Source organism: Bradysia coprophila, assembly GCF_014529535.1.
Source record: "Bradysia coprophila strain Holo2 chromosome IV unlocalized genomic scaffold, BU_Bcop_v1 contig_81, whole genome shotgun sequence".
Classification (NCBI taxonomy): domain Eukaryota; kingdom Metazoa; phylum Arthropoda; class Insecta; order Diptera; family Sciaridae; genus Bradysia; species Bradysia coprophila.
The window spans coordinates 3,786,233-3,813,681 of record NW_023503375.1 but is presented as its reverse complement, the minus strand read 5'-3'; the positions used below and the strand labels follow the sequence as shown (position 1 = coordinate 3,813,681).

General features: G+C 35.7%; 2 protein-coding genes across 3 annotated transcripts; one reads left to right on the top strand and one right to left on the bottom strand.

The window, feature by feature from the left end:
- Positions 1-923: 923 nt before the first annotated feature.
- LOC119072506 (esterase B1-like) lies at positions 924-15,255 on the bottom strand. Of its 2 annotated transcripts, none has more exons than XM_037177745.1 (12): positions 14,937-15,255; positions 8,204-8,465; positions 7,496-7,781; positions 2,937-3,064; positions 2,853-2,883; positions 2,579-2,661; positions 2,370-2,519; positions 2,081-2,165; positions 1,945-2,028; positions 1,635-1,813; positions 1,291-1,554; positions 924-1,236 (listed from the first exon to the last, which is right to left on the bottom strand). In XM_037177745.1, the coding sequence occupies exons 2-12, from the start codon at positions 8,417-8,419 to the stop codon at positions 1,036-1,038; spliced, it is 1,707 nt and encodes a 568-aa protein (XP_037033640.1). In that variant the 5' UTR covers positions 8,420-8,465; positions 14,937-15,255; the 3' UTR covers positions 924-1,035. The 2 variants fall into 2 exon arrangements, with proteins under 2 accessions (XP_037033640.1, XP_037033641.1); XM_037177746.1 differs by lacking the exon at positions 14,937-15,255 and adding an exon at positions 11,602-11,617.
- A 9,059-nt stretch (positions 15,256-24,314) lies between these two features.
- On the top strand, positions 24,315-26,913 carry LOC119072141 (beta-1,3-galactosyltransferase 1-like). Its single transcript, XM_037177284.1, has 3 exons — positions 24,315-24,319; positions 24,379-24,714; positions 26,853-26,913. Exons 1-3 carry the CDS (start codon positions 24,315-24,317, stop codon positions 26,911-26,913), a joined length of 402 nt encoding a protein of 133 aa, XP_037033179.1.
- The last annotated feature ends 536 nt before the right edge of the window (positions 26,914-27,449 follow it).

Sequence of the window (27,449 nt, the reverse complement as noted above, 5' to 3'; positions counted from 1 at the left end):
CGCTCCTGCCTGGTTAACTTTACTCTGTCGTGGTTTTAGTTAATTGCAGGGTGCGAGCGAGTACAGCAGAAAATGAAAATCTAGATTTTCATTTGTTTAATTCTTAAGGTAAAAATACCATTTGAACGTATACACCACGTATGGTGTATCCATACAAATCGGAGGAAAAGACGATTTCACTTATTTCCCCATTAGACGAACACATTTTTCATTTAAGTTTAATCAAATCTACCGAAATCAGCAAGTGCGTAACGTAAGGCATAACGTCACTTGTAGAAAATTGGAAATTTTAAACATTTTTTTGATTATTCACCGCATTTAACTAGAAACAAATAATGTTTTGACTAAAATGGATGATGCGTATGCTCTTTTAGTAGAGACAGTGAGCTAAGGAAAATTATTTGAAAAGGGAACGTCAGATTTTATACGATATGGAAATGAATCCAAGATTTTTTTCTGTTACGATCTGGCAACGGTTTGTGGATACATATACATAAAGCTCTTGGAGATGGTGGAGATGTTTACTGTTCAACATCTATATATCGACTGATGAAACTATTCTTCCTGCTATTTATAGCTCATGTATTTGGTAATTTGGTATTTGGTCACGGTCAGACTTTAGTTGGTCTATTCTTATTGATAATTTTAATGTTCATTATTTCAGTTAGGATGCTGGTTAGGGTGGTCCAAAAAGCACTTTGTTCGATGTTTTTGGGTAATCTAGGAGTGACAAAAAAAAAAACGAAAGTCGACCGCTTTTTGGGTTAGCGCAAAATCAAAATGTGTCGAACGAAATGGGGCCGTTTTTCAGTGAAATCCAAAAGCAGTATAAAGCCCACAAAAGGTCGCCAAACCTGACAACGTTATGTGACATGCTGTTTTGTCTTAACACGGCAGAACCCCAACACGAAAAAAAAACAAAATTTTCAATTAGTGAGATTCAAAATCAATTTTTTCTTTCTACCTGCAGTGACAATCCAACACAACAGAAATGTACCTACAAAACTAACATCACAAAGTCTTAACACTTAACATTTAATTGAAATTATGATTCTCATAAATAGCGTCCCATATGGCCATTCGTTCCGATTCCGGCAAGTCGATGAACTTCAACTCGTCGGAAATATTCAGACATTTGAACGGTTTTTGCGGCGAAATCGGTTCCCAAACGTCATTGTGTTTAATTGAATTAACGCTAGGACGGCCGTTAGCAGCAAAGCTGGTCCAAATGGTTACCTAAAAAGCCGCACAACTTTTATTAATGAAATCAATTCGCTCGAGATGTATTACCATTCGATCCATTGCTACAAATTCCTTGCTCGTCGGGCTCATTTTCGCCGAAACCGCACTTTTGAACAGATAGAAGCAATCGTCCCCGTGGCACGCTCCCTCCAAACCTTTGAGATTCTTGCCGGCAAAGACAATTTTTGAGTAATTTGTCTGTTTTAGGTCAATGTCGAAGCGGTAGAGATAGGTGGCGCCAGTATCTTTGAAACTGCTACGAGTCAACAATGTCCTGTGCACACCGTGCCAAAATTCTTTATCACCCATCATCTGAATCGTCGCAAGAGGAAGGATCATTGAGACATTGATAGCACCCATAGCTATGCGTCAATCAAAATAAAATTACTCACAGCCATGTACGCACCGACTGTAGCCATGGATGGTTCGGTCAGACCGAAATAATATTTCTTTATTTCTCGTCCGAACCGTTTGCACCGTTCGTTGCTTCGATCGGGTAATATTTGAAAGGGAACAACTTCTTCGGCATTTTTACTGTAAATCGTCAGGGCGTGTGGCTTCTTTTTAATCACTAAAATTAAAATTGGATGTATATTTGGATTGGGATCCATGAGCAATCATTGTAGTGACGAACTAGGCTTCAAACAGGGAGTGACCGCTTTCAATACACTGATTCCCACTAGTCACGAAATGAAAGCTTACCTTTATATATCAGCAGGCCTTCGCTGGAACATCCTCCGATCAGTAATGGTATTTTGCGACTCCACGGATTCATGCACAACAAAACTGAATGGGATATTTTAGACGATTGATGCAAATGATTAACTGTGTACGTTACCTGGATGTTTGTCGATGAAACATTGCGCCGAACGGTATGGTTCAATGGTCGGTCCAAACGGTGTAAAAATGTACTTTTTTCGCTCCTATCATTTAACGAGACGAATGTTTGTTTGTTAGATTCTTCAAAAGCGACAAATAGAATTTTACCGAAAATGAGTTTCAGTTTTTTATAATTCGCTAAAAAGCATCACTTCTCATTTAAGAATAGTGAAGGAACAAAAATGAAGTAATTCGTAAGGAAATTGAATCAAAATGAAAAGTCATCTCTCTGTTCGAATTTTATTTACCTCTTTTCCCACTAGTGCATTTTGTGCCTTAATTAGACTCCCAACTGATGCCTTTTGCAATTCCATCATAGCCCGATGAATTCCACCTTCACCATTCCATCCCAACAATCTCGCCACCCGTTCGGGAACATTTTCTAACGGTCCAATAGACTGAAGAAACACTTAACCTTAGCATTCATCTAATTCTATTTTCCTGTTTTTTTACTCACCCATGGGCACAGAGCTGTGCCAGACATCAATATTGCTTTGTGAAACAAGCCTTTTGATATATCAGAGATCATGTGATAGTGAACTGTTGAAGTAAAGAAAATGCAGCGGTTATAGGTGGTTAAAACGCGGAATGTTAATAGAGGAAGGAATCTCTTAAGAACATCTTCGGATGTTTAGGGAATTATAAAAACTATTCCTTAGAATAGACTTTGCTCTGGGGTGGATAGTTTCCCATGCATCGTACCTATGTATAAAAACACATGAAATATTTACCTGAGCAACCACCAGCACTTTCACCAAAAAGCTAAAAAAAAAAAATTAAAAACATTTGATGAAAATTCCACTGACAACACTAACCGTTATATTGTTTGGATCACCGCCGAATCGTTCACAATTTTCTTTTATAAATTTTAAGGCCATTACTTGATCTTTCAGACCGGCGTTTCCAGGTATACCATAAGTTGGATCATCTACCGATAAGAAACCTGAAAAATTTTCAAGAGTCAATGCTTAGCTTCTATTGAACTCTAATTGTTTGAATGAATTTGAAAATCTAGTGCAGTCCCAACCTCCGCCAAGACTTTTTATTGAAGCAGACTCGGAAACTGTCAATTTATACATTTTACTCTGCACTGAAGGTATTATATTCCCAGCTAGTCAACCAATCTATGCATTTCAGTGAGAAAATTATATCTAAATGAACCGAAAGTTCCATGTGTCAAGAGAGAGGAATTTCGGCAACAGTTCTCTTAAACAGAAATCACGGCAGAGTAAAGTAAACCAAGCAGGAGCTCTTGATTTGGCTGAAACCTGAATCATCTTGTAATCCTATTTTTTGCGAACAAAATTATTCAATTTATGTCAGTGTTTATTTAAGTCCATTTTCATAAAGTGTATAGGTTCCTTATTTGACATTTTAAAAATGAACCGCTCCTGCCTGGTTTATTTTACTCTGCCGTGCATAAATACAAGAATTTTCATCAAAATACCATCTAAAATCGATCACAATATACAACACAGCATGTTCGTGCTGAACACAAATTTGATTTGTGATTAACCTGTTACAGACGTCAAGCATATGACAAGTATTATTATCTGGTCTATTACTTCCATCTATCAAAGTATTTTTAATCGGCTGATTTCAAATCTTGTACTTCAATTTTTATAACATGAATTTTCGTGAATTTTCCTGTATAAAGGACAATATTACCCAAAGCCTGCCATTGTTTTTGTCGTTGTTGTCGATAACAGATGAATAGCCTAAACAGCCCCGATTCAAACAACACACACACGCCACGTGTGAATGTATGAATACATGAATGATGGATGTAGCGTGCGAAAAAAAAAGTTTTTTCCTTTACTAGGGAGGGAAAATGGACTTTCCGTCCCTAGGGGAAAGTCTTTCCCTGCTTCGTAAAGGAAAACGTCATACTCCACTCGGGAAATAATTTGATATTTCGTATCGCGATGAGTAAAAATATCTCGGGCTAAAGCCATCGGACACTTTTACTTATCTGTATACGAAATATCAAATTCCTTCCCTTGTATAGTAATATACTAATTTTGAACGCAGTGAAATAAAGATTTTCTTTCGGACGCTCATCTTGGATGAAAAAGTCAAGCCTCATATAACATTAGAAGCAGACAAGAAAGAGTTCATTTCCGTCATTGAAATGCGAAAAAAATATAAAGCGAGTTGACCAAACACAACACTGCCTTTGATTTGTTTGTTGTGCGTTTCATTTTGAATTTGCAGCAGACTTACGGTGGGTATTGAGATAAGACTAAGACTAAAATTTCGAGTCTGTCATCACGTATCTAAAATCATTTCTGTTTTCAAGTAAGGAAAAAAATCTTGAATCGGAATCTATACAACCAAGTATCTCCCTTGAAGGGTTCTAGCTGACGACCGATAATCGAAAAAAAAAATCACTGCACACATTTCATGGCGAAGTTAAAATGTACCGAAATCGTAGTGGCTATTTAGACCAACGGAGCCAATATTTATTGACTCGATCGCTATTCACCTGATTCACATTTCGCGAGTATATATTTAATTTTCTGGTTCAACAGTTTCTAAGTTTATACTTCCGCACGTGTAGATCTGTACACCCAAAAGCCTCCAAAATGGCACCCACAATCTAATTACCGATTATCTTTCAGGAAAAAAAATATTTTCGAATTCACGATAGAAAAGATAGTTTTGGGCAACACCTCTCATAACAGTAGATCAAATTATTTTGTAATGTCACCGGGCTTACGATGCTATAATTCTTCGGATAAATGAATGCCAACATCATTATATTGCTAAAATATTCTTAATTTATAAGAAAATTATGCGAAAATAGTGACGATAAGTAAAAAAACACAAATTCAATGAAATTATCGATTAGAATAGAATAAAAATTTTTGTGGTAGAATCGATAAAATACAAAACAAAATTTGGCAAAAAACGATACCATTTGATGTGATTTAAACAGATTCGATCACTGAATTTCGATCTTGTTCGAGCGCGTGTTTTGAGGAAACAGCAAATTTGCTTCTATGGACAACGACGACCAGTAACGACCAGTAATTTATTTTTGAAGGTCATCTTACGAAATATTACTCAAACTTTGCATTATCAATATTACAGACCATTACAGAAACGATTACACAAGCCTTAGTCTTGATTTCCACTTTCGAAACAATGGAAAAGAGACGTGGTTTAGCTAAACGGAAGCACAACGGAGTGGTTTTTCTGTAAGTGGAAATCAAGCTTTATGTTTGAGCATTCCGCGTGAGAGACAAAATTGATTTTTTTCAATTTTTACTTTGTTTACTTTGCTCGCTCTCTCAAGGCTCTCTCAGGGAGTACTTTTTATTGAGTGAAAATACTGTTTACGTATTTCAACAGTTATGACCGAAAAAGTCATTTTCTGGCGATGAACACGGTTTTTTGAGTGTGACGTCTGCGATAAGAATTCGAGAACATAATTTCCTGTAATGTATAGCATGATAGATAACAATCAGACGATAATATTACAGAGACTTTAAATATAACGAAGACAAAACTAAACAATAAGCTCGGGCCAGTGTTCTCTAGCGTAAATTAAAGTTAAACAAAGGAAATATAAGATTCGAAATAAAACACTCAGCGACTCAGCGATACTTAAAACAAAAGAAGTAATAGATTCGAGAAGAACATTTAAAAAGAAGTTCAAAAAAATCTACAAATTCAAAAAAAAGTTATGTGTGATTCCGGCAGAAATTTTCGTTTGGCGTAGATTCTACACTCTAGACCCATAGAATCTCGCAACAACATACCCAGTCTATTTCTACTAAATTTTCACGAAACATGAAAGTTTAATGGTTTAATGGAAACGAAACAAATGCTCACAAGACTTGAGTTTCATGGACCAGTCCAGTACTGGACCATCCCGACCTGACAAACGTAAAATTAGGATCGAATATAAAGTATATTCGTGCTTTGACTTCATTTCTGACTATATTTTTTATGACACTAGTGAAAGTGACGTTTGTTAATTGAGGATTCCACTGCCGGACATAATATATATTATGCACCTGTTGCCAAGATTGGTATTTTGACGTGTAGGACATTATTGCCCTAGCCGAAGGCGTGGGTCATAATGCCTACACGTCAAAATAACAGTCTGGCAATAGGTGCATATTTTATCTGTCGAGAACAGATATATCGAGATAAACAAAAACTCCCTAGAGGGATAAGCTCGAGATTATCGTTCTAGACAGATAAAAAGTTTTTCCCAACTTGATAACTTAATTGACATTATACGTATACTATGTGTTGTCACATTCGGTTTCGCCTCGAATTGACCATTTTATCATCATGATTTAAGTAAAATCTTTCCCCTCACTTATTTTAACTAACTTTGTTAATTTTTGTCGCTACAACCGGTACAGGTGACATAAACATTTGTAAACGTTTGTATGAAGAAGATTATGTTAGTCAGCTATCGCTAACCAAACCGTGACTATATCGAACAATGTTCGATAAACATAATTTTTTACTATGCATTTATGCTCACACCCACACGGTGTTTCCTTATTGGAAACAAGTTTTTTTTTTAAATTAAATGATCACCATATTGACATTGATGTCTACTATAGTTAAAGAAAATTGTGAATATATGCGAACATAATGATTTAGCAACTAACAAACTCTATACACATTGTCAAGTTCAAGGTTTTAAAGCAATTAAATTTTCTATTTATTAATCATTTTATGTGAAATGTAAACAAAGAACTTGTCATGCCGAACTCGTATAGACGACGATCAAAAAAGCTGTTTTGACCGCGGGTATTGTACAGGTTCATTGGTATGTATAGTGCATTGAGGCGACGGCCTTTCTTCGTAAAAAATAGATTTATATTGATTGATGCAGGAAGTGTTACATGAAGTGATAAAGTGACTTTCAACTTTATTTAATTTCTTTACATTAAGAAGTACTGGAATGGAAGTGACATCAAATAAGTTTGTAGCTCCAATTAAATTCGTGGTTGAGCTGCTAAAGACTGAATAGATTGAAATTAATGAGTCAGGTACCTTGTCTAGGCTAGGTACATGTGACGTGACATGTAGTCTTTGCTCTAAAATATGCTAAAATATATCAGATTCAGATCACACCCTATGTGTTCCGATAATGTGTCAATCTTGTCACTAATGTTCGAATCTGTTACTTCCTTTGATCTTGAGTATTTTCAACAGGTTGACAACAAATCTATTACTTCATTTGTTTCAACACATAATTGGTATATAACCAAGTCAGACAGAGCTCATAATTTATTTTTGTTGTCGTTGTCGTTAACAGATGACAAAGCCGCCGTGTGTTATAATGTTAAATTGTTTTTCACTATTTCACAGTAAAACAAAATCGGTTACAGCTCAAAAAACTTACCAAAAATGCCCAGCCGATAATTCACCACAATGACCACCACATCTTTTCTGAGCAAATATTCGGGATTGTACGCATCTTTTGAATTCGACCCGAAGATGAATGCACCACCATGCAGAAACACCATGACCGGACGCAGTACTTTTGGACTCAAATCTTTCGTGTAAATGTTCATGTGTAAGCAGTCTTCCGTTCCCATGAAGCGTCTTGTAACCGCATCTTTTTGACTGGCTGTTGACTCGCTACAAGCACGGAATGGTTGTGTCCACGCATCGAGCGGTTCTGGATCCTAAGGAAAAATTCAAATGAAAATTGATTCTTATTGCATAGGCGTAGGCATGTGGATGAGCTGTTCAATTGTGATATAAAAGAAGTGTCAGAGAAACAGTTTCCTTAGAGGTCCCTAGAAACCAATACAATGACAATAATTTCCTCGAAACTCATGACCCGTCGATTAATTGATTGTTAAAGCTCATCGAGAGCTCCCTGTACTCCAGAGGAACTCATGAAGTTTATGACTAACAAATCGCAAGAGTAACAAATTGTTCAGAATTGATTACAATAAAATGAGAAATGACTTCGTGAAGAGACAAGGCTGAATACGGGGTTTCCGATTGATCAAAGTGAACTTGACAAGGAATAAAAAGATGAAAAGTCGCAAACTTTCCCAAACAAAAATTCTCTTGTTTTCCCTATTAATATGCCTCTTACCTTAAACCGCAAACTTCCGATCGGTGGCTTTGCATACGGCACACCAAGAAAGTTGATGTAATCGAATCCCTCCGATGAGTGCATTTTAACTCCGACAATTTCGCCAAGGCTCGATTTAATCGTAACCGATTCACCGAACTTTCGCTTCAAATATTCGGCTATTTTGTATAACACCGCGGGCCATATGTACGGCACCAGTTCTAGATCTTCCTTCATGTTGAACGTTGTCTTTAGTTCACACAGTTTGACGGATCTCAATCAACTAAATGAGTCAGAAAGGTACACAGTTGAGCTTAGTGGTTTTTTTTTGTCGTTCGATTTTTATTTTTCTGAAAACGCGAGGTATAATTATCTGGGGCAAAGGTCACGTAACAAAAGTGTATTGCTGAGCAGTTTTTGTTTTTTGTAGATTCACGTCTCACGTAATCAAAGGTACTCCACTTGTACGTATAAATGATTGAAGTTAATGGTTTTTGTTCGACGTATAATGTTGGAAATTTTGTTTTAACATTAAAATGCTAATTGTTCAAAATAATAAAAGCAACCGCCGAACGTATTGAGTGTCTTCCTTCTATAATTTCGTTTGACTGTAAAGAATTGAAATAAATATTTGAAGGTAAGAGACGCGCGCACGTATGTCCAACACAAAACTAAAGCTCCCATTGTAATCTACATAGCATTACACTCATTATTTATTGAAGCAACATTCATGCACTTAGATATGAATGAACGATATATACTAAATGTGCGATAGACTGGATAGATATCAACGTGCGTGTGTGTTTGTATATGATGCAATTAGGTAAGTATTGCGATAAATATCGCTGATACGGTCATTTGTAATTTGTAAAGACGGCTGGCTACATAAAGCCCTCTACGAAGTTGTCATTATAGAATGTATCATGCATTGTCGTCGTGTATGTGGATCGAATGAAGCCCGTGCGTAGTTGAATACTAATTAAACCAGACCTTCTAATGTAAGTGCTATACAGTTTTCTTCAGTGCCGCTTTTAGCTTTTGGGCGCCATCGGGCAATTGAAAAAATAGGCGCCAATTTAGTGAAGCAAAATTTTTTTAAGGACCTCGGGCGCCATTTACTTCTGCTCCACTTCAGGCGCCACGGGCATTTGCCCATTTGGCCCATATGGAAAAGGCGGCACTGGTTTTCTTGGTTCGTATGCAATATAGCACAGAACGGAACCATAGTCAAAAGAAATTTTGAACGGAGGACGACCTTCAAAGGTCGAACAAATGAATTTATTATGTAAACTACAGCCATCGCAGGTTAAATAGGTTTTCCCAGGTGATGTTACCTCGAGACGACATGGGGATCTGTTGGCCGACGATAAAATATAAAGTGGAACATAGTCACTACCAAAATGACAATTTCAGATTGCAACTTTTGCACAAAACAACAACCAAATCTCTGTAATATTGTATGCCCTTGATGTACCCAGTCTCCGCCGTTCAATATCATACATTACATGCCTGGCTAGCGATATGATAAGTATATATTATCAGCGTAAATATGTCTAGTCATAGTCACAGAATGAATGCTTTTCGAACTTCATTTGTTTTCTACAAATAAATTAAAAATGCGAAAATCGGTTGAGATTGGCCAAGACTAAAATTCTTTTCTTGGTTTCTACCAACTTTTATTGTCGGTTGTAGGTATACGCATTACGTTACATCCTTAGTTGTACGTGAGTGAATACCATAAAAATTTAAAAACAGAAAACGCCCCCTGCATACACTCTATTAATTGGCGATTCAATTGCAGTTTAATTCCTAACTCTTCAATGTTCGAGCTTTTATATTTATACCGCACATTTCATTAATTCTATTGAAATCGTAAGTGCAATACAAAAGGAAATTTAGTGTCATATGTTAATGAACGTTGAGCGCCACTACTTGAGGCGCTAATTGCTAGGTTCATCGTTTCTTCATTAGCGAATGTAAGCAAACACATTAGGTTTTCGCTTACGGCATGTTGATTATTGAAGTTCCTTTGAGATTGCAGTTTTTACTTCATTTCAATTAACTAAACCAGGTTAAACACACACTCTATGTACAACGGAAGTAATAGAACGTCTTTGCTACGTTCATCTACGTGCGTACATAAAACGTATCAGTGTGACACAGACACTCTTTATCTTATGTTTTTATTGGATACTATTCAAAAAGTGTCGGTTTCTGCACCAGTAGCAAGTGTATTAACTATCTGTCTGTCCCAGTTCTATATCCAACTTATAGATATCCTAGGACTATGAGTTAGTGTGTATAAAGTATGTGATTGATCAAAACATGTACATGCCTAAGGAGTTTGTCATTAAATAAAGAAACGAGCAAGGTCTGTAATAGAACAAAAATAAGTGACTGTCGTGTTTTGAATATGGAATTAGCGTCCAACATTTACATTAATCTGCTAATTGAAAATGAATATGAATGTGTCAATACAAAATTTATACAGGGAGCCGGAATCATCTCATCTGCGCTTTCTAACTTTTTATTTAGAGTAGAGTCGCGACAAACTCAAATAAATTGCAAGATTGTCGACGATTTATTAACAACACTGGCTAAGAAAGGTTTTTCTTTTCTTAATAAAATTCCCCGAATTTCACTTAAATCCACATATAGATCCAGTCCCTTTTCAATTCTATGTCCATTATATTACACTAACCGACACGAAAACATTTTTTCTACGACTGTTGTTTTTAGCGCTAGAAGAAGAATCCTGCCGAAGATAGATCTGGTGTATATTGTCTATTTTGTAACGAAATATAGCTCGGTTTCTTTCATAGCATATATCATTTAAATCTAGTACTTCGATCTCAAAAGATGTTGAAGGGGATAATATTTGTCGGTCACTAGTTTCACAGTAGGGTAATTCCATATACAGTAGAACGGTCGTTATAAGCCATGCAAATTTTAGAATTTTTATCCAATGGACTAAGCCCTATCTGAGTTCTGTCTCGAACATATAAAGCATACAAATTTGAAGGAAATTTGATTTCCCTACATCTTGAGTAGAGTCATATGATAAAGTCATTACTTACGTTACTTTTAACCATTTTGTTATGCATTAAAAAGTGGACGTTCGAATTCGCAAATACCCCCCCCCCCCCCACCATGTTGTCTGAATCTGTCCGGTTTTCAGCTATCCCTAGTCGCCGACGTCCTTTTTGAATGTCCCCTAGGCCCTATGTGAGTTATGTCTCGAACATCATCAAAAATCATTATCAGAGAAATTAGTATAACTTTAATGAAAGGAAAACTTCTGAAGTTACGCATTCTTCAATCATAAACATACACACTGTCAATCGCGTTATCATAAGTATTTTACGTAAATTAATTAAAACTAAGAAATAAGTGTGCGAAACAAATATTATTATTTTGACCTTGAAATTAATATGAAAATCAAATATAGGTGTTAACTGATTCGGTAAATAATGGTATCGTGCCACCTAGTTCTGCTTGTTGCTCTTGCGTTTATTGATAATTGATGCGCTGGTTCTATCCGAAAATAAGAATGACATTTCCACATGGCAGCTTTTTAGGCAATAGGAATATGTTTCAAACTTTGTTTGGTACACTGTCCAGTTTCAGTACCTCATTTGGAGTACTACTCATGCTTGAAGTGCGTTGCATGTCCTTCTCATGATCTTCCTCTTCTTCTTTTTCAGCCTGTTTCTGTCCACTGCTGGACGTAGGCCTCCCCAATTCTTTTCCATTCCGAACGATTAGTTGCCACTTGTTGCCAATTTGCGCCTGCAATTCTCTTTATACCATTACTCCATCTCTCTGGTGGTCTACCTCTAGGTCGTGTTTTAGGTGGTCTCCAGTTCATGATCTTTTTGGTCCAACGTTCGTCCGTCCTTCTTGCAATATGTCCCGCCCAGCTCCACTTTAAAGATGCTATTCTTTCCATGACATCAACGACTTTTGTTTGATCATGAACAAATAGGTTACCGAACTTACAATAAAATCGAATTGTAGAGATGATATTCGAGTTTTACAAATGTTGTTAGTTATGTCATAGAAATAAGAAATATCACGTAAGAACAGATCTGGTCGACCTAGGTTAAATTGAATTTTCGAAAGGATTACAGTTTCACCAGGCACTTTGTCGTGAATGGTCATTGATAAGAAAATATGCCACAAGTTCCTAAGACACATCAACAAGACATTTTGATCAAAGGCGTTATGAATGGTTTTTACTACTGCTGCCACGGGAAAAAAGTCATTACTTGACTGACTTGATCGCTAAAACCTTATACTAATCATACGTAATACGTAATATTTGATAGTGTGAGTTTTTCCCTACTAAATTAGCAAATTAGCGCAGAAATTTAAATGTGTCCTCTAGAGTGAGGCAAGGGCGCTCGCAATAGAACATAGGTTATTTCTTCCAGTTACGAGCCCCCCACGGTGGGCCTGAACCAAATTTAAACAAAAAATTTTGCACCTCTGATTTTTCTTCTTATTTCTTTTTTTTGGGTCATAACAAACAACTTTTGTTCGAATGGTAGGTTGGCGCAGCGGGCCCTTTTCGAAAAAATTACGAAAACGTCATCTGAAGTCCATTATTTGACCGTTTCCAGCACTTTTAATAACTGTTGTGGGCTAAATGACTTATTATATAAATTTTGGTAAGTCATCTGATCATTGAAAGTGATCAAGAATACTGTGAACTAGTTACAAGAACTTAATGTGCCACTAAATGTGATAATTATGACGGGATTCTTCGATATATGTGAGCAGCGCTCCAAAATTTCGGAGTAGCTGTACGTAACAGCATTGTAGGACCAATCAGAATTTAATATGACTACAGTTTCCTAATGTGAGTATCTTTTCGATGTCTTCGAAGTATATAAAAACGATTCTCTATTTAAATTATATATTTTTCGTTACGAAAGTGTCGGTTTTGGTGGTTTCGGTTTCACGAAGGTCCCTTAACTTAGCTACATTTTTTCTATAGTGTTGCAATATTGGAGAAAAAGACGACTAGATAACATCACAAAATGTTTTAATATATTCGGTATGGCTAGAAGCATGTATGGCAAAAAAATGTCAATCAAATCTTCAAAAAATATAGACGGTACCAGCTTACTAATAGTGAAAAAACGTAATCGAATATAACTCATTTTCTATTTACAGTGGAATAACGTAGGTTATAAGTCATATTAATCCAGTTTTATACTAATTTTATATTTTCATAGTCGAAAGACTAAGAAAGAAAGAAAAATGAAATGACAAAAAATAAAAATTATTATATTTTTAGTTGTTTAAATACATTTTTTTGATAAAATTAGGTACATTCGACGACGATCAGTAAGCTAGTACCGTCTATATTTTTTGAAGATTTGATTGACATTTTTTTGCCATACATGCTTCTAGCCATACCGAATATATTAAAACATTTTGTGATGTTATCTAGTCGTCTTTGTGTCCAATATTGCAACTCTAAAGAAAAAATGTAGCTAAGTAAGAGGACCTCCGTGAAACCGAAATCACCAAAGCCGACACTTTTGTAACGAAAAATATATAATTTAAATAGAGAATCGTTTTTATATACTTCGAAGACATCGAAAAGATACTAACATTAGGAAACTGTAGTCATATTAAACTCTGATTGGTCCTACAATGCTGTTACGTACGGCTACTCCGAAATTTTGGAGCGCTGCTCACATATATTTAAGAATCCCGTCATAATTATCACATTTAGTGGCACATTAAGTTCTTGTAACTAGTTCACAGTATTCTTGATCACTTTCAATGATCAGATGACTTACCAAAATTTATATAATAAGTCATTTAGCCCACAACAGTTATTAAAAGTGCTGGAAACGGCCAAATAATGGACTTCAGATGACGTTTTCGCAATTTTTTCGAAAAGCGCCCGCTGCGCCAACCTACCCCTCGAACAAAAGTTGTTTGTTATGACCCAAAAAAGAGAAATAAGAAGAAAAATCAGAGGTGTAAAATTTTTTGTTTAAATTTGGTTCAGGCACACCGTGCCCCGCTTAGTTACGAGCACCCTATTGTCTTTTCTTTTGTTCGTTCAAAATTTTTCGAACGAACAAAAGAAAAGACAATAGAGTGCTTGTAACTAAGCGGGCGGGGGCTCGTAACTGGAAGAAATGACCTAGTATGTTCAACATACTGACAAATTAAAATAAATAATCATATATTTAAATGTGTGTGTGACAGCTTCGTGTACAGACAGTCAAAAGGGACTATTAATGTCAAAAATAAATGGATTCATAATGTCAAAAGAAGCAAAGTTGACGTTTTCGTGTTAGTGGTGTGTGTGATATAATTTTTCAACGAATTTCTGGTCATAATTTCTCTAGGTAGTCTACTTCTATGACGCCTACATGTGTTAGTTAAAACCTCTACGTGAAATGTGAATCTTTATCTAATAAATTCAAACTGGTGAACCACAGTTTATCGTACAAAATACCAGTCTATGAATGATTAGTCGAAGGCTAAAACTCATTTACCGATGGCTTATTACTAAGTTGGATATCTTACGTAATTGTTTGGAACTTTATATTTTGCAATCAAAACTTTTGTTACATGTACCTGAGTCCAATGGTACCGAGTTTACAGAATTCTAAGAATTTAACAAAAATTCCAAGAATTCAATTATTCTTCTTTTGTTCTAAAAATAGATTACACCAGCAGTATTGGTAGAACCAGAGCAATATTGCGCTACATTGTATGCATTTACCTTAAACATTTTCTTTTTTTTTCTGTTTTTACACGGTGTTGATACAGATAAATTGGCAGAACAAACTCTACTTAAAAAACAATTCTTCAGAATCACAGCACTTTTTTTAATTAATTTTAAATTTATGTCAACCACCAGACACGGTTGAGTTTATGAACTTTCTTGTCTGTTTAACTTAAACTTAACGTTTCGTCGACCGATTGTGAAAGAAACTATTGAATTATTCAAAAGAACTTTTGAAACAAAAAAAAAACGCAAAACTTGAATTTATTATGTCGCGTTATACACTATACTCAATCCATCTCAATGAATGCTAGATAATGCCGTCATACGGCACTGTGCGTAAGTTTAAATAAACTTAGAACTACTGTAGCGGTAGGAGGATATGATAACTTTTTCTATTGAATAACAGATTTTTTGGCGATTCTGCAAGTGTAATTTTAGCATCTACAGCAATGCCTACTGGTCAGGGCGACGATTTTCATACGTTCGTAACTTTAAGAATTCGTAATTTGACAGTTATTATGCGATTTTATGCTGGCAACTGTCAAGTTTCGAATTTATGAGAATTGCGACTCAGGGCCCCTTTAGGGCCCGGGAAATTCCCTAAAATAACAATAGCAGTGTCTTTGTCGTTTTTTATGTTTTTGAGCTAAATCAATTATAAATAGGCCCTGCCACTGGTACAAAGGACGTCCACCCACAAGCTTAAAGGTCGAACACATGTTTAGATGTTTACGGTCTAGTCAATCGGTATTTTCAATATGTCTACTTACAGTTATAGGTAGTGAAATTTCACCATGCACAGCTGTTTTTGAGCTGATCCACACAAACAATCAAAACTGTGTATACGTCTTGAGATACGTCTTTATACTGTTTTGCCACTACCACGCGCATGAGTGTAGCAGCTGCAACTGTATAAACAGTTTTGATTGTATGTGTGGATCAGCTGAAAAACAGCAAAGCAAATTCATGCTGAAACTTCACTGCCTCTGACTGTATTTCTTGGTATTCAACAGCTTGTTCGAATTCAATTCTAAAATCGATCAGCCATTTTGGAGGAATCAACTACACTTCCTAAGAGTCTAAAAATAAACTAGCGCCCATAAGATTCTTATGATAAGAAAGATCTAACAATCGTATCCTCTTTAATCTTAGGAATTGATTGTTGTTTTTTATTCGTTCGGGGCTCAACATTGATCTCAGGTAATTTATGTGTTTCATAACTTCTGTACCATTAAGAGGCATAATTGTTCCTCCTCAGACACACTCCAACATGATTCTTCTTAACAATTGATACTTGCTCCATCCAACGATCACAACTCAAAACAACTAGGAAATTCGGAAAAGCGTAATAATTTAAATTTGAACACACAAAATTTTGACTAAAATATGTAGATTTTCTGTTACTTATTTACTGAAATCAACTTCTACAATGTATGCATTGGTAATCAGCGTATAATAAAGGCTGAAATCGTTTAAATTATCAAAAATTTATTTTATTATTTAGATCAAAAATTTGGCTGCCCATATGTCCCCTTTACTGAAAGTAGCATTTTAATCGAAATGACATCATTTTTGAAATCATTTTTCGGAAATGATTCGATTTCGCTTGACGCCATTTTATTATATTTTGATAATGCTTAAACCTATTGCAGTTTGTTTTTTAACATTTGTGAAATTTAAAGATTTATTTTAAAAATTTGTGACCGCAATTCTAACCGAATCAGTGGCAGCTTTTCATATAATACGCTCTTGTGTTGTGATATTTTTGGTGTTGTCAGGAAAGTGAGCAGTTTTGTGAAAATTTTAGCTCAAAACAGAGATACTTTAATTTCATTATTTTATCAAAATTTTATTAATTTCTGGAAAATGTAAGACCGCAATTCCAACGGCGAAAGTCCATATTACCTTTCTGAAGCATATTCGAATCATTTTATATGACTTCCTAAGAGATACATCGACAGTTTTCGGGTCGTTTTTTCGGGTTTTGTGGTAGGAAAAAGTGCCGATGCCTCTTAACACGTTTTCATTGTTTCGAATGATCGAGCTTGACTATTTAAGTTATTTTAAGAATCCAAGTAAGAGTATTCGTTTTTGGTATTTGAAGGAAACCGACAAATTGTCTAGTGTAAAAATTTGGAAAAAGTAGCAATAAAATTATGAATGATATTGGTAGCCTTAATTAAAATTATTTCATGAAAATTAACACCTCAAAATTTGGTCAGGACCAGGGTCGCCTTTATAGACATGCCATAGAACAGTTTTTTGGTTCAAAAAAGCAGCACAGAAATGAATGAGGAACAGTCGGCTTAACATACGCCAGTTGTATCAGAAATATTTTGAAGGTTAATTGATATAAACCGTTTTTATTCAAATTAATGAAGAAAATTCCAGAAAACCTGGAAAAGCTACTGAAAACCCTAAATTTGTGAAAAGTAATTTCACTAAAATAAACTTGGGTCTTTTACGTTCTATTTGAGCCTAATGTCGAAGTTGTAAGATTTGTGGTCGCGTATCTAAAAATCAAAGAACAAAAAATCACCACTTGACATGAAGTCGGAAAATCGACCCTGACTTCACCTCTGTTGGGAAAAAAATTATAATTTGTTCAGCAAAGTTGTGCGAGAGAGAGAACACTTGGTTTGAACATTAAAAAGTTCTAAAAATTTAATTTTAGTTTTTTAACATTAATACAGAAAATGTGTCAGTTTTCAAAATTCTGTGAGTGTAAAGTTTATAGTGTAAACAGATACAGATGGAAAACTACTGGGAAAAAGGAATTTTCCTAGATTTTTTTCTCGCCAGAAAAAACTTGGATCTTTTACCTTTCTTGAGGCTAATGTCGATGTTGTACAGTTAGTGGCCATGTCTTTAAAAATCACAGATGTACCTCTGCAAATCAACTTTGAAGGGGTGAAAAGGAGGGAAAGAGGAGTGGAAATTTTTGGCTCCATCACCAGAAATTTTCTATTTCATATACATAACGACCAATCATCAGATCGTCTCTACCAGAAGTGTAAACGTGTTGATCTACTATTAAAATTAATTAGAAAAATTATTTGATTTTTAATCCCTTTTTCACATACTAAAGATGTTTAATACGAAGTGTCGGGAAATTGATCGTTTTTGCCATGTTGAACCGCGATATTTTAGTTAATATTTTTTATCTCCTGCAAGCTGATATTTCATACATTACGCGTTTCTGCATATAAACACAAACACATACATAACCACAGCCTATACGATTGGATAATTCACACATAACCCACCTAGGGTAAATTTACTTTCCATCTACATATTTGAAGAAAAAAAAATCGCCGAACGGCGGAAGCGAACACGGGACCAGCAGCATATCAACCAAACATGCTGACCACTACGCCAACAAATCAGATAACGCGATGCAATTGGTGTCGGTAGTGGTTCGTTAGTCACTTCTACATCGATCAAATAATCAGAGTAGTCGGAATGATGTGATTTGAACTTGAGGTGGATAGTATATGTGTGTAAGTAAATAAAGGATTCTCTGTATGATGTTTTTTTTGTTGTGAATGCGTTTTAAAACAACATGCTTAATTAATTAAATTTAAATCCAAATTTTTGTGGTTATTTCGCTAATGTATGAAATATCAGCTTGCAGGAGATAAAACATTGTTCTACCTTGGTGTATATTTCTCGAATCACTTCTTATGTACAATTGTATATACACTCGCTGGCGCTCGTTATATACAATTGTACATACGAAGTTATTCTCGAAATATACACCAAGGTAGAAAATGTACTATTATCACAAACGCGCGGTGTTCGGATGTCAAAATTACTTACCTAGAAGTTTAATTGAAACATTACACTTCTAGTCTATGTCGTTGTCTCGTTTTCCCTTATGTGATAAAATAGAGTACACACTTGTCACTATCAGTCTCGGCAAGCCTCGACTTCTTCGTGACAAGTGTGTAATATATAATACTTATACTTATTTTTAGAGCTGCACTCCTATGTACAGATTTAGAACTAAAAATCGCTAAAAAATTTATTTAGAAAGAAGGAACTACAAACGTATTCCTTAAATTTCGATAATTCAATTAAGTTCAATAAATGTAAATAATCGAAAAACAAACAAAATCAGCAAAATTACCCTCTCATTTGACCTCATCGGATAAAGACAACAAAGTCAAAAACCGACCAAGTCATTGCCAAGTTCAAGTTTCTGAATCACATAAGAGAACTGATTTGCATAATTTTACTATAATGAGAATTACCATAATATTTTTACGTAACATGTAGTCGCACATGTGCGTATCTATTAGTTTAATAATATGCTTCATCTACCAGACATTTTATGAATGACTGATATGTCTATTATCAACATTAAAAAAAAAATCTGAGAAAAATTTGGATACGCTGTCGATGACTATTGATGACCTCACAACAGACAAAAATTAATAGTCATGCAAGCCATGCATAAGTTTTGTATGTTTTGTAAAATTACTGGTTGCTTGCACAGATAATTTTCGTATGTTAAAGACAATAAGTACTTTTAAACAAGAAACCAGTTAAACAAGTGCGCAGAAGATTCGAGCCCCATGCGTGCTAAATAGTTTGATACCTGTTGACATTGCTACGAAGTGTTTCTGAACACTGAACCCTATGTGCGAACTCAACGAGAAACCTAGATATTCGTTGAACCATAGTCTTGGATCTATAAAATCGCGTACAGCAGAATTTGACGAAAGTTCGTTCGATGTTAAATACTCACATTGAATACATTGCAGTACAGGCAATGCACATAGTAGTAAAATATTACCTATGTCAATTTGAAGTAGGCTTTACTCTTATCACATGACCTTCAAACAGGAAACTGCGGGAAAAAGACCAAATTCGACGTTTTCGAAGAATTATTTTCATTTATTTATTTTAATGTCACTCAAAAAACAATAGATGTGTATTCGTCTTCGATTGTTGGTTGCTTTTGGAAAGCGTAGCACCCAGACATGACAAGTAATCCATCCACAGTCTTCACTCCAGGTTTCTGATATGTGTGTGCCTCGCGTTGTACTTCTACAGATTTAAACATTGAAATAAATTAATAAATAATTTTCTTGTCGTACAGTAAAGCTAAAGCGTTCGACCCGCTTCTTATTTCAAAAATAATAACAATAAGATATACAGAACGAATCCAACAAAATTAATTTGTATGCTTGCTAAGAGGACCGAAAGTAAAGCTGTCAATTCGCGGGGCGAAAGCTTTCGCTTTCGCCCCTTGAATTGACATTTCTTTACTTTCGGTCCTCTTAGCAAGCATACAAAACTTAATACGTAACTCTTTCGGCCTACTTAATCGATACGTAAATAACTATTACAATCGCAGCTGTACATGTAACGTACGACAGTTGTATGTACATGTTTGTACCGAAGTTTTCAAAATGTGATTTCGTCGCAAATGCTAAACATTTTGTCATGGAACTTTGGGCACTGAAAGATCTAATATGGATTCATCATTCTCAAATTTAATATCAAAAAAATGTTTTGTCGTTAAGACATGGCAGGTATCTGAAAATAGACAATGTCGTGGAAAAATCGCCGGTAAATGCCCACTTTCACATACCTGTCATTTTTTAACGACGATGTAGTAATTTCTTCTTGACGAATAAAACGCCAAAGTGGAAACGAAAGTTCTCGTTGACATTTCAAAAAAGCTATACAAAGTTGTTTATGTTTACACTTTTCCATTGTTCTGATGATATTTCGACAAGTACCTTTTTTCGTACGTGGGAACCGTCGATATAATATAGATCATTTTCATTATTATACGGTAGTCGTCAACGTAACCCCACTTAATTTTTCGTCAAGTAGTCCTTAACCTCAATCAATTGAAGGTAACTGGGTTCAATTTACTGGTTTTTACATGAAAATCGTTCGTTCAATTCATTCGATATTTTTCGACATGTCTGACAGTTGGGATCGTGTTTACAAGGTCATGAAAATGATCTATATGGCTGATTGGTACACATGAAGAACGAACATTCGAAAATATATCACACACACAACGACAACAATTTGTAACCACACACAAAACAAAGCGAGGACAACACATTCAAAATAATTGCGGCTTGTCAACTTTCGGCACCCCGGACTTTTCTTAAATAGTCGTGGAATACCTCCAAATAAATTTCTAAAAATCTAGAATTCATTTTTTTTAGAAATTTATTTGGAGGCATTCTTCGACTATTTAAGTAAAGTCCAGGGTGCCGAAAGTTGGCAAGCCGCAATTAATTTCAATGTGTTAAAAGGTATCCATTCAAAAAGGAAGGGGACATTAAGATTTTGACATATTTGTATGACTTTATTCCGCGCGCTTTTTTTAGAACGTAAGTAACGTTACACACTATATTAAACACTATATTACATCAATGGTGGGAACGGACAACAAATTTATTTAATTTTCTGCCAAGTACTAGTAATTATAAATCGGACCAACTTAAAATAAAATCAAATCTTTAGGACCTTTAAATACCTAATATCACTAAGTGATCAATAAATAATTCTTTTTTCAATGCTCTTTTTTGTGTCAAAGCTGAAAAATCGTCAGTTGGAACGAACGTTTTCAGTCTTATGTTTCTTAATCTGCTATTATTGATTGAAAAAAATACTAGCCCATAGAGTTATACTCGAGAGATGGCATGGTGGCGCTGTCGATCAAAGGAAACCACAATAATATATGATAGAAAATGAAAGGTTTGCTTTATCAGGGTGGTAAAACTTTATATTGCTAATAGCTCGATTAATCCTAATTTTAAACCTTGTCGATATGTTACTGTAAATTTAAAAATAAATTACCAGCGAAATTGCCTAAAATTAATCGTTTAAAACAGATACATAAATGACTATTGCTACTACACAATTCTGACATCGGATAGACTTTTCTACACCAAACCTTTTCTTATCAACGCAGCAATAGAATTTATGTTTTTCATTTTAATTGCGCGTATTGATTGACAAGATTAAACTGAATGGAAAACTTGTATGCTCCAGCCAATTAATTCTTTTAAAAATGTCGATCATTTTCAGTTTGCCCTTCGATTAAAGGTATCACAGAAAAAATCACATTGGTTTTTAGCCAGCAAATACAATTATTGCTAGGTCGTTTCATAAATGAAATTCGGTGAGAAATTCAATCTTTTAGAAGAAGCGTTTTGAGTTACCAATCGTGCCTTAATCATTATAGATTCTCTTCCGTCATCACTGTGCATTGTGCAATGGCTGACATTCGATTTCGGTACAATCATTTGCCTTAAGACGTAACTATTAATAAAAGAATTTTAAATTAGTTTGTATGGATAACTCGTAGGTATATATTTTCATTGGAGTTTGTGTACGTACACATGAATAATTGTGCTGTTAGTGCGGTTTTATAATTGAAACAAGCAAACATAAAATGTAAAAGAGAAATGTTATTCCGAACTAATTCTTCCAAATCCACTTATGACTCCAGTGAGTTCAACAAGCAAAACAAATACCAATAGATTATGGAATTTGTTGATTTATTAACCGTTAACAAGAGGTACTCTACCGGTTTCGAGTGGGTTTCGATTTTTGTGTTGTGCACGTTGCCATTGGCGATTCCCAACCAAGGGTGCGACACGTAGCGGAAAAGCATGTCGTCACTAAAGTACAAATTGCATATTCGCCTAGTCGGTTGGCCTGTAGAGGCGCCACATTTTTTTATGGTACAACATTCTTACTGGACTATTTTTTTGTGAAACAACTTCACATTGATTCATTCCTATGAAATGTCACAGCACAGCAGTGAAGTTGGTTCACATGATATAAGCGCAGTGACAGCAGTAATTTTATGACAGAATGTACTAAAATATGGGGTAACTATTACATTTCTTCTTAGTTTCTAAACATCATTGTCCTATAAAAAGTGGTGATAAAAACGCGGACACAATATCGTTACTAAGAAGTAAAATTCATATATAGAAAGCAGTGACATCTGTTGATCGTGAAAATGGCCAATTCAAAAAAATACTTGACATTGTAATGTGTGCAAGATGCAGACACTACTAAATTTTAAACCATACCGAACAAAAGGCTGTAAACTTTGTTGAGGTCACACAGATCGCCATTTTATTAGATACGCGGGAACACACCTTTTCCCTACAAACAAATTCACCAGAATTTAGTTTGTATCGTATCTACATCTGCGTGCCCCAAAGTTTACAGCTGAATCCGTGCTTCGACCTACTTTAAGTACACATACCGAAAGAGCTAACCTTAATCTTAGTGCTTGGTTCAATAGTGTAGTCGATAACGCTATGAACGTTTACCGAGCGAGTGTTCCGGCAAACGAGTGATTGTTGGCTGTTTAAGCCATCGAAGAAATAGTTTTCTGAAGAAGAGACAAACAATTCCACCTCACCCTTCCCCTCCCCACACCTTCAAAGTTTAAGTGCAGATCGAATTTCACGAATTTCACAAAATTTCATGAATTTCACAAAATTTCATGAATTTCACGAAATTTCATGAATTTCACAAAATTTCATGAACTTTACGAAATTTCACCAAAAATAGGCACTGGTGCAGATGTGTCTTTGTCGAATTATTGCCAGGCTGTGTGAGACGTGTGATAGCTCATTTCAAAGGTAGAGGTTCAAAGTTTTTTTTACGTAGTTAGATTTTCCGAATTTTCCATATCTCTTCTTCAGAAAACTATATCCAATCACTCGTTTGCCGGACCTCGCTCGGTAAACGTTCCTTAACAAAATTTGCGTTATCCTACACAACAACGATTTTTTTTCTGTTTGAATTTATAGATGCCGAGGCATTACGTTTATCATAGCGAAAAAATGGTGCTGTGCCGTTGTAAGTGAGTGGTATTAAAACTGGAGATTCCACGATTTTACTTCTTTCTGACCGCTATTGTAGACAACTCTTTGCCTTACTTTACTTTGGTTTACCTTTCCTCACGAGACGACGCACGATAACATCAGACAATCACAAGATTACGTACTGCCGTCTACTAACAAATTGGAGTTACAAGACACGTTAATTAACTTGGACAACTTTGAATTTGTTATGAACAATGCTTATCTGTGCTTCGATTCAAAAACAACGGAAACGCATTCGGCGATAGTAATTTTGGTTCACACGACGCGAAACCATTTCGATCGCAGATATGCAATTAGAAGCACCTGGGGTTCAATTAAATTTTACAGGCAATGGCATCTCCATTTAGTCTTTCTGCTTGGAATTGATCCTCACGCTGATCCAGAACATTTCGCAGAACAACGACTTCGGGATGAGAGTGAAGAATTTGGCGACATGGTCATGGGAAACTTTGTCGATTCACACAGAAATCTCACGTATAAACACCTCATGGGGTAAACGATGAATGTTGTGTCACCAAAAAATGTTATTTTGATCAATATTGCTGTTGTAGGTATAAATGGGTGGGCACGTTCTGCCCTACGGCAAAGTTCATCTTAAAAACCAACGACGATATTTACGCAGACATTTTCCAAATAATCGACGTACTATTGATCGAACTCATAATGTCGGAGAAAACTTATTCTTGTGCGAACATGGGGGGTAATGTACCGAATCGAACACCTGAATACCCATGGTACATCCCGAAAGAAGTTTTTCCGGACGATACTTACCCATATTATTGCTCTGGTAGTGCATACTTAATGAGAGCTCAAGATGCGTCAAAAATCTATTCCATAAGCAACCGAACCAAATTTTTTTGGGTGGACGATGTGTTCGTTACGGGAGTGTTACGTGAAAAATACGCTGAAATTGTCGATAGTGGGAGGAACAGCCGCTTGGAAATTTTATCTTTGAAGAATCGGCATCATTTTGGCGATAAGACAGAGATAATTAATTGGTGCTCGAAAGACATACGTACAAATCTATTGAATTATGACTTCATCCTATTGGACGATGAGGAGTTTATTCGAGATATGTTCTGCATATGGAACAAGGTGAGAATGATGAGATTTGCGATGAATCTTGGATCAACGTAGAATCAAAGTAAGATGGATGAATAAATACAGGAAGTTCTACCGCACTACCGTAAATACTTAAATCATTTAGTATCTTGTACAATACTACCAGGAAGTAATCTTCGTTCATAGCCACTATTACTTTGAGACCTCCATGTACGTCCACGCATAACTTTCTGCAAATGTGTGGAACATGTGTTCTGCCATATACTGACAAAAAAGAGTTGAAATTCTTACCTGTAGCAGGTAACTTTGTCTCCAGGTAATCTAAAATAGCTGCAACAGCTGTATTTTTTGTATGAGGCGCTACAGCTGTAGTAGCTATTCTAGATTGCCTGGAGACAAAGTTACCTGCTACAGATAAGAATTCCAACTATTTTTTGTCAGTATAGGTTTGTTCCAAGTAACTGTAAACACGAACTTTGACAAATCGACCAACGTCGCCTACGCGATTTACACAGAGGTATTATTGAGGTTATGGTTATATGGATGAAATTTGACAATTCATATGGCCTTGGAACAAACCTATACCGACACATGTATGCTGTCATATGGAAAACGATTTCAATTTCAATTTTCAAATTCATTTATTTCCAAAAACCATTTCTTAAACTAATCGCATTGCGTAGCGTTACAATTCTAAGGAGCTACAACAAACGATGTGGAATGATTAAGACGAATGAATCCAAAATTCAGTCCCAACGATAGTAGCATCAACTAAAACCATCGATTAAGTGACACAGTTGGCAATAAATTAATAGATTTCCAACCAAAACTTTCCGATGGGCTCATTTCCTTCAGAAATCTTAGAAACTATACATTTCATTAATTTGTATTCAAAATTGAATGTCTGCTGCGTCGACGGCGGCCACTATCATGTGTAAATTTCTAGAAATTTTAATTTGCATTTAGATCGATTTTTTTATATATTTTTTAGACTTTAATTTTATTTATTTTTTTAACAACGTTCTTTATCACGTTTAAAATTACGGTAAGTGCTATTCGTTGCCGCGTGCTAGTTCTTAGACCATTCGCACTCGAACGAATGTTAAGGGGTTAGCTTCCCTTAGAATTAGTTTATAGAAGGAAAAATTTGGGTTTCAGGAAATAAAGGTCAAGAAAAAATTAAAAGTTGTTACAAGAAATAGATGGCTGCAAGCTGAGGATGTGGAAAAAGGTTAAATTAAAGGATGACATTTTGAGTAAAATCAAAGCACTCTCAAGCAACGAAACTGACTTTGATGTCACTCAAATAGACGTCAAAGTTGGCTATTCTTTTTAATACAATGGTTATCAAAAAAAAAACTAGAGGTGATTGACGCGGCGTGTTATCAATAGACTCGCACGTTCCTAAACTACATTTTTCGGAATATTTCCACACATTTCGTAGTTGATTGTAATTGCTATTCGAAATTGATGGTAAAATTGTGAAATCACATAATATGAAGAGTAGAGGATCATAAATTTTAATCAGTCAAGTCGTGACGCTTGTCTAGTTAACATCTCCGCTAAAACATTCTCTCTCAACTATGAACTATTGATTTGATTTGATTTGAAACATTTCATTTATCAAAAGATTACAAAACCAAGTAATCAGACTGATAAAATCATTACGGTGCCAACATCGATTAACTGTGATGTAGCACGAAGAAGCAAACCGGAAGTGGAAGCAACCCAGTCGACCCGTCAAAATTGCAATTCACCCTATGAACAAATGAATTGCGTGTCATGAGTTGCTGCAACGACAAGAATAGCCAGTAACGATCCTTCATCGAGAGGAGGACTTCACCCTGGAACGAAAAATCTCACGAGAATCACTGGTTCTAAAAACGTCTATAAATCTTTCAAATTCTCTACATGCCTCAGCAATCGGCTCATGATAGCCATAAAGCGTTCGTTCTATGGCTAGGATGACGAAAAACATTAAAGTGATGCAAACCGTAAGGGTGGTCGGGCATATGACGATATGAATCAAATATTGTAGTCAACTTCGGCGAGTTCACTCTGGCCTTCAGCACATCATACAAGAAAAATCGGACAGCCGATCAAGACACAAAACCCTCCGACGCTCGTCATACGGGGGAAGCTCATAGTTCCGATTTCTCCTTACCGAGTGCCTTAGATCATACGAAACAAACCTCTTCTGTACAGACTCAAGGGTGTCGCTGAGCTCAACACCAGAAGGGGACCAGACCACGGAAGCATATTCAAGATGAGACCTGACATGCGCATTATAGAGACTCGTCAAACATTTCACTTCCTTGAAATCACCACATATTCTCTTCACGAAACCCAGTATAGAATATGCCTTCGCAACTTTAACGCTAATGTGAGGCTTAAAGGTCAGCGGATCGTACATTTTAATCAGCAAAATCAGCAAGTGAGTCTGAATCTAGGCACTAACAAAACATATTGTGATGGAGGAACCGAACTCAGAACATTGGTAAAATGACAAAAATTTCAAATTACAAAATGACAAGAATTTTAAAGCTTTCAACGTACAGTT

Excerpts from the sequence above, each read along its gene's own strand:
- LOC119072506 (XM_037177745.1), bottom strand. The coding sequence starts at position 8,419 with ATGAAGGAAGATCTAGAACTGGTGCCGTACATATGGCCCGCGGTGTTA. Across the intron at positions 7,782-8,203 it reads TCGGAAGTTTGCGGTTTAAG|GATCCAGAACCGCTCGATGC; the intron begins GTAAGAGGCATA and ends ATTTTTCCTTAG. Across the intron at positions 2,166-2,369 it reads ATGCACTAGTGGGAAAAGAG|GAGCGAAAAAAGTACATTTT; the intron begins GTAAATAAAATT and ends GTTAAATGATAG.
- LOC119072141 (XM_037177284.1), top strand. Across the intron at positions 24,715-26,852 it reads GATGTGTTCGTTACGGGAGT|GATGACGAAAAACATTAAAG; the intron begins GTTACGTGAAAA and ends TTCTATGGCTAG.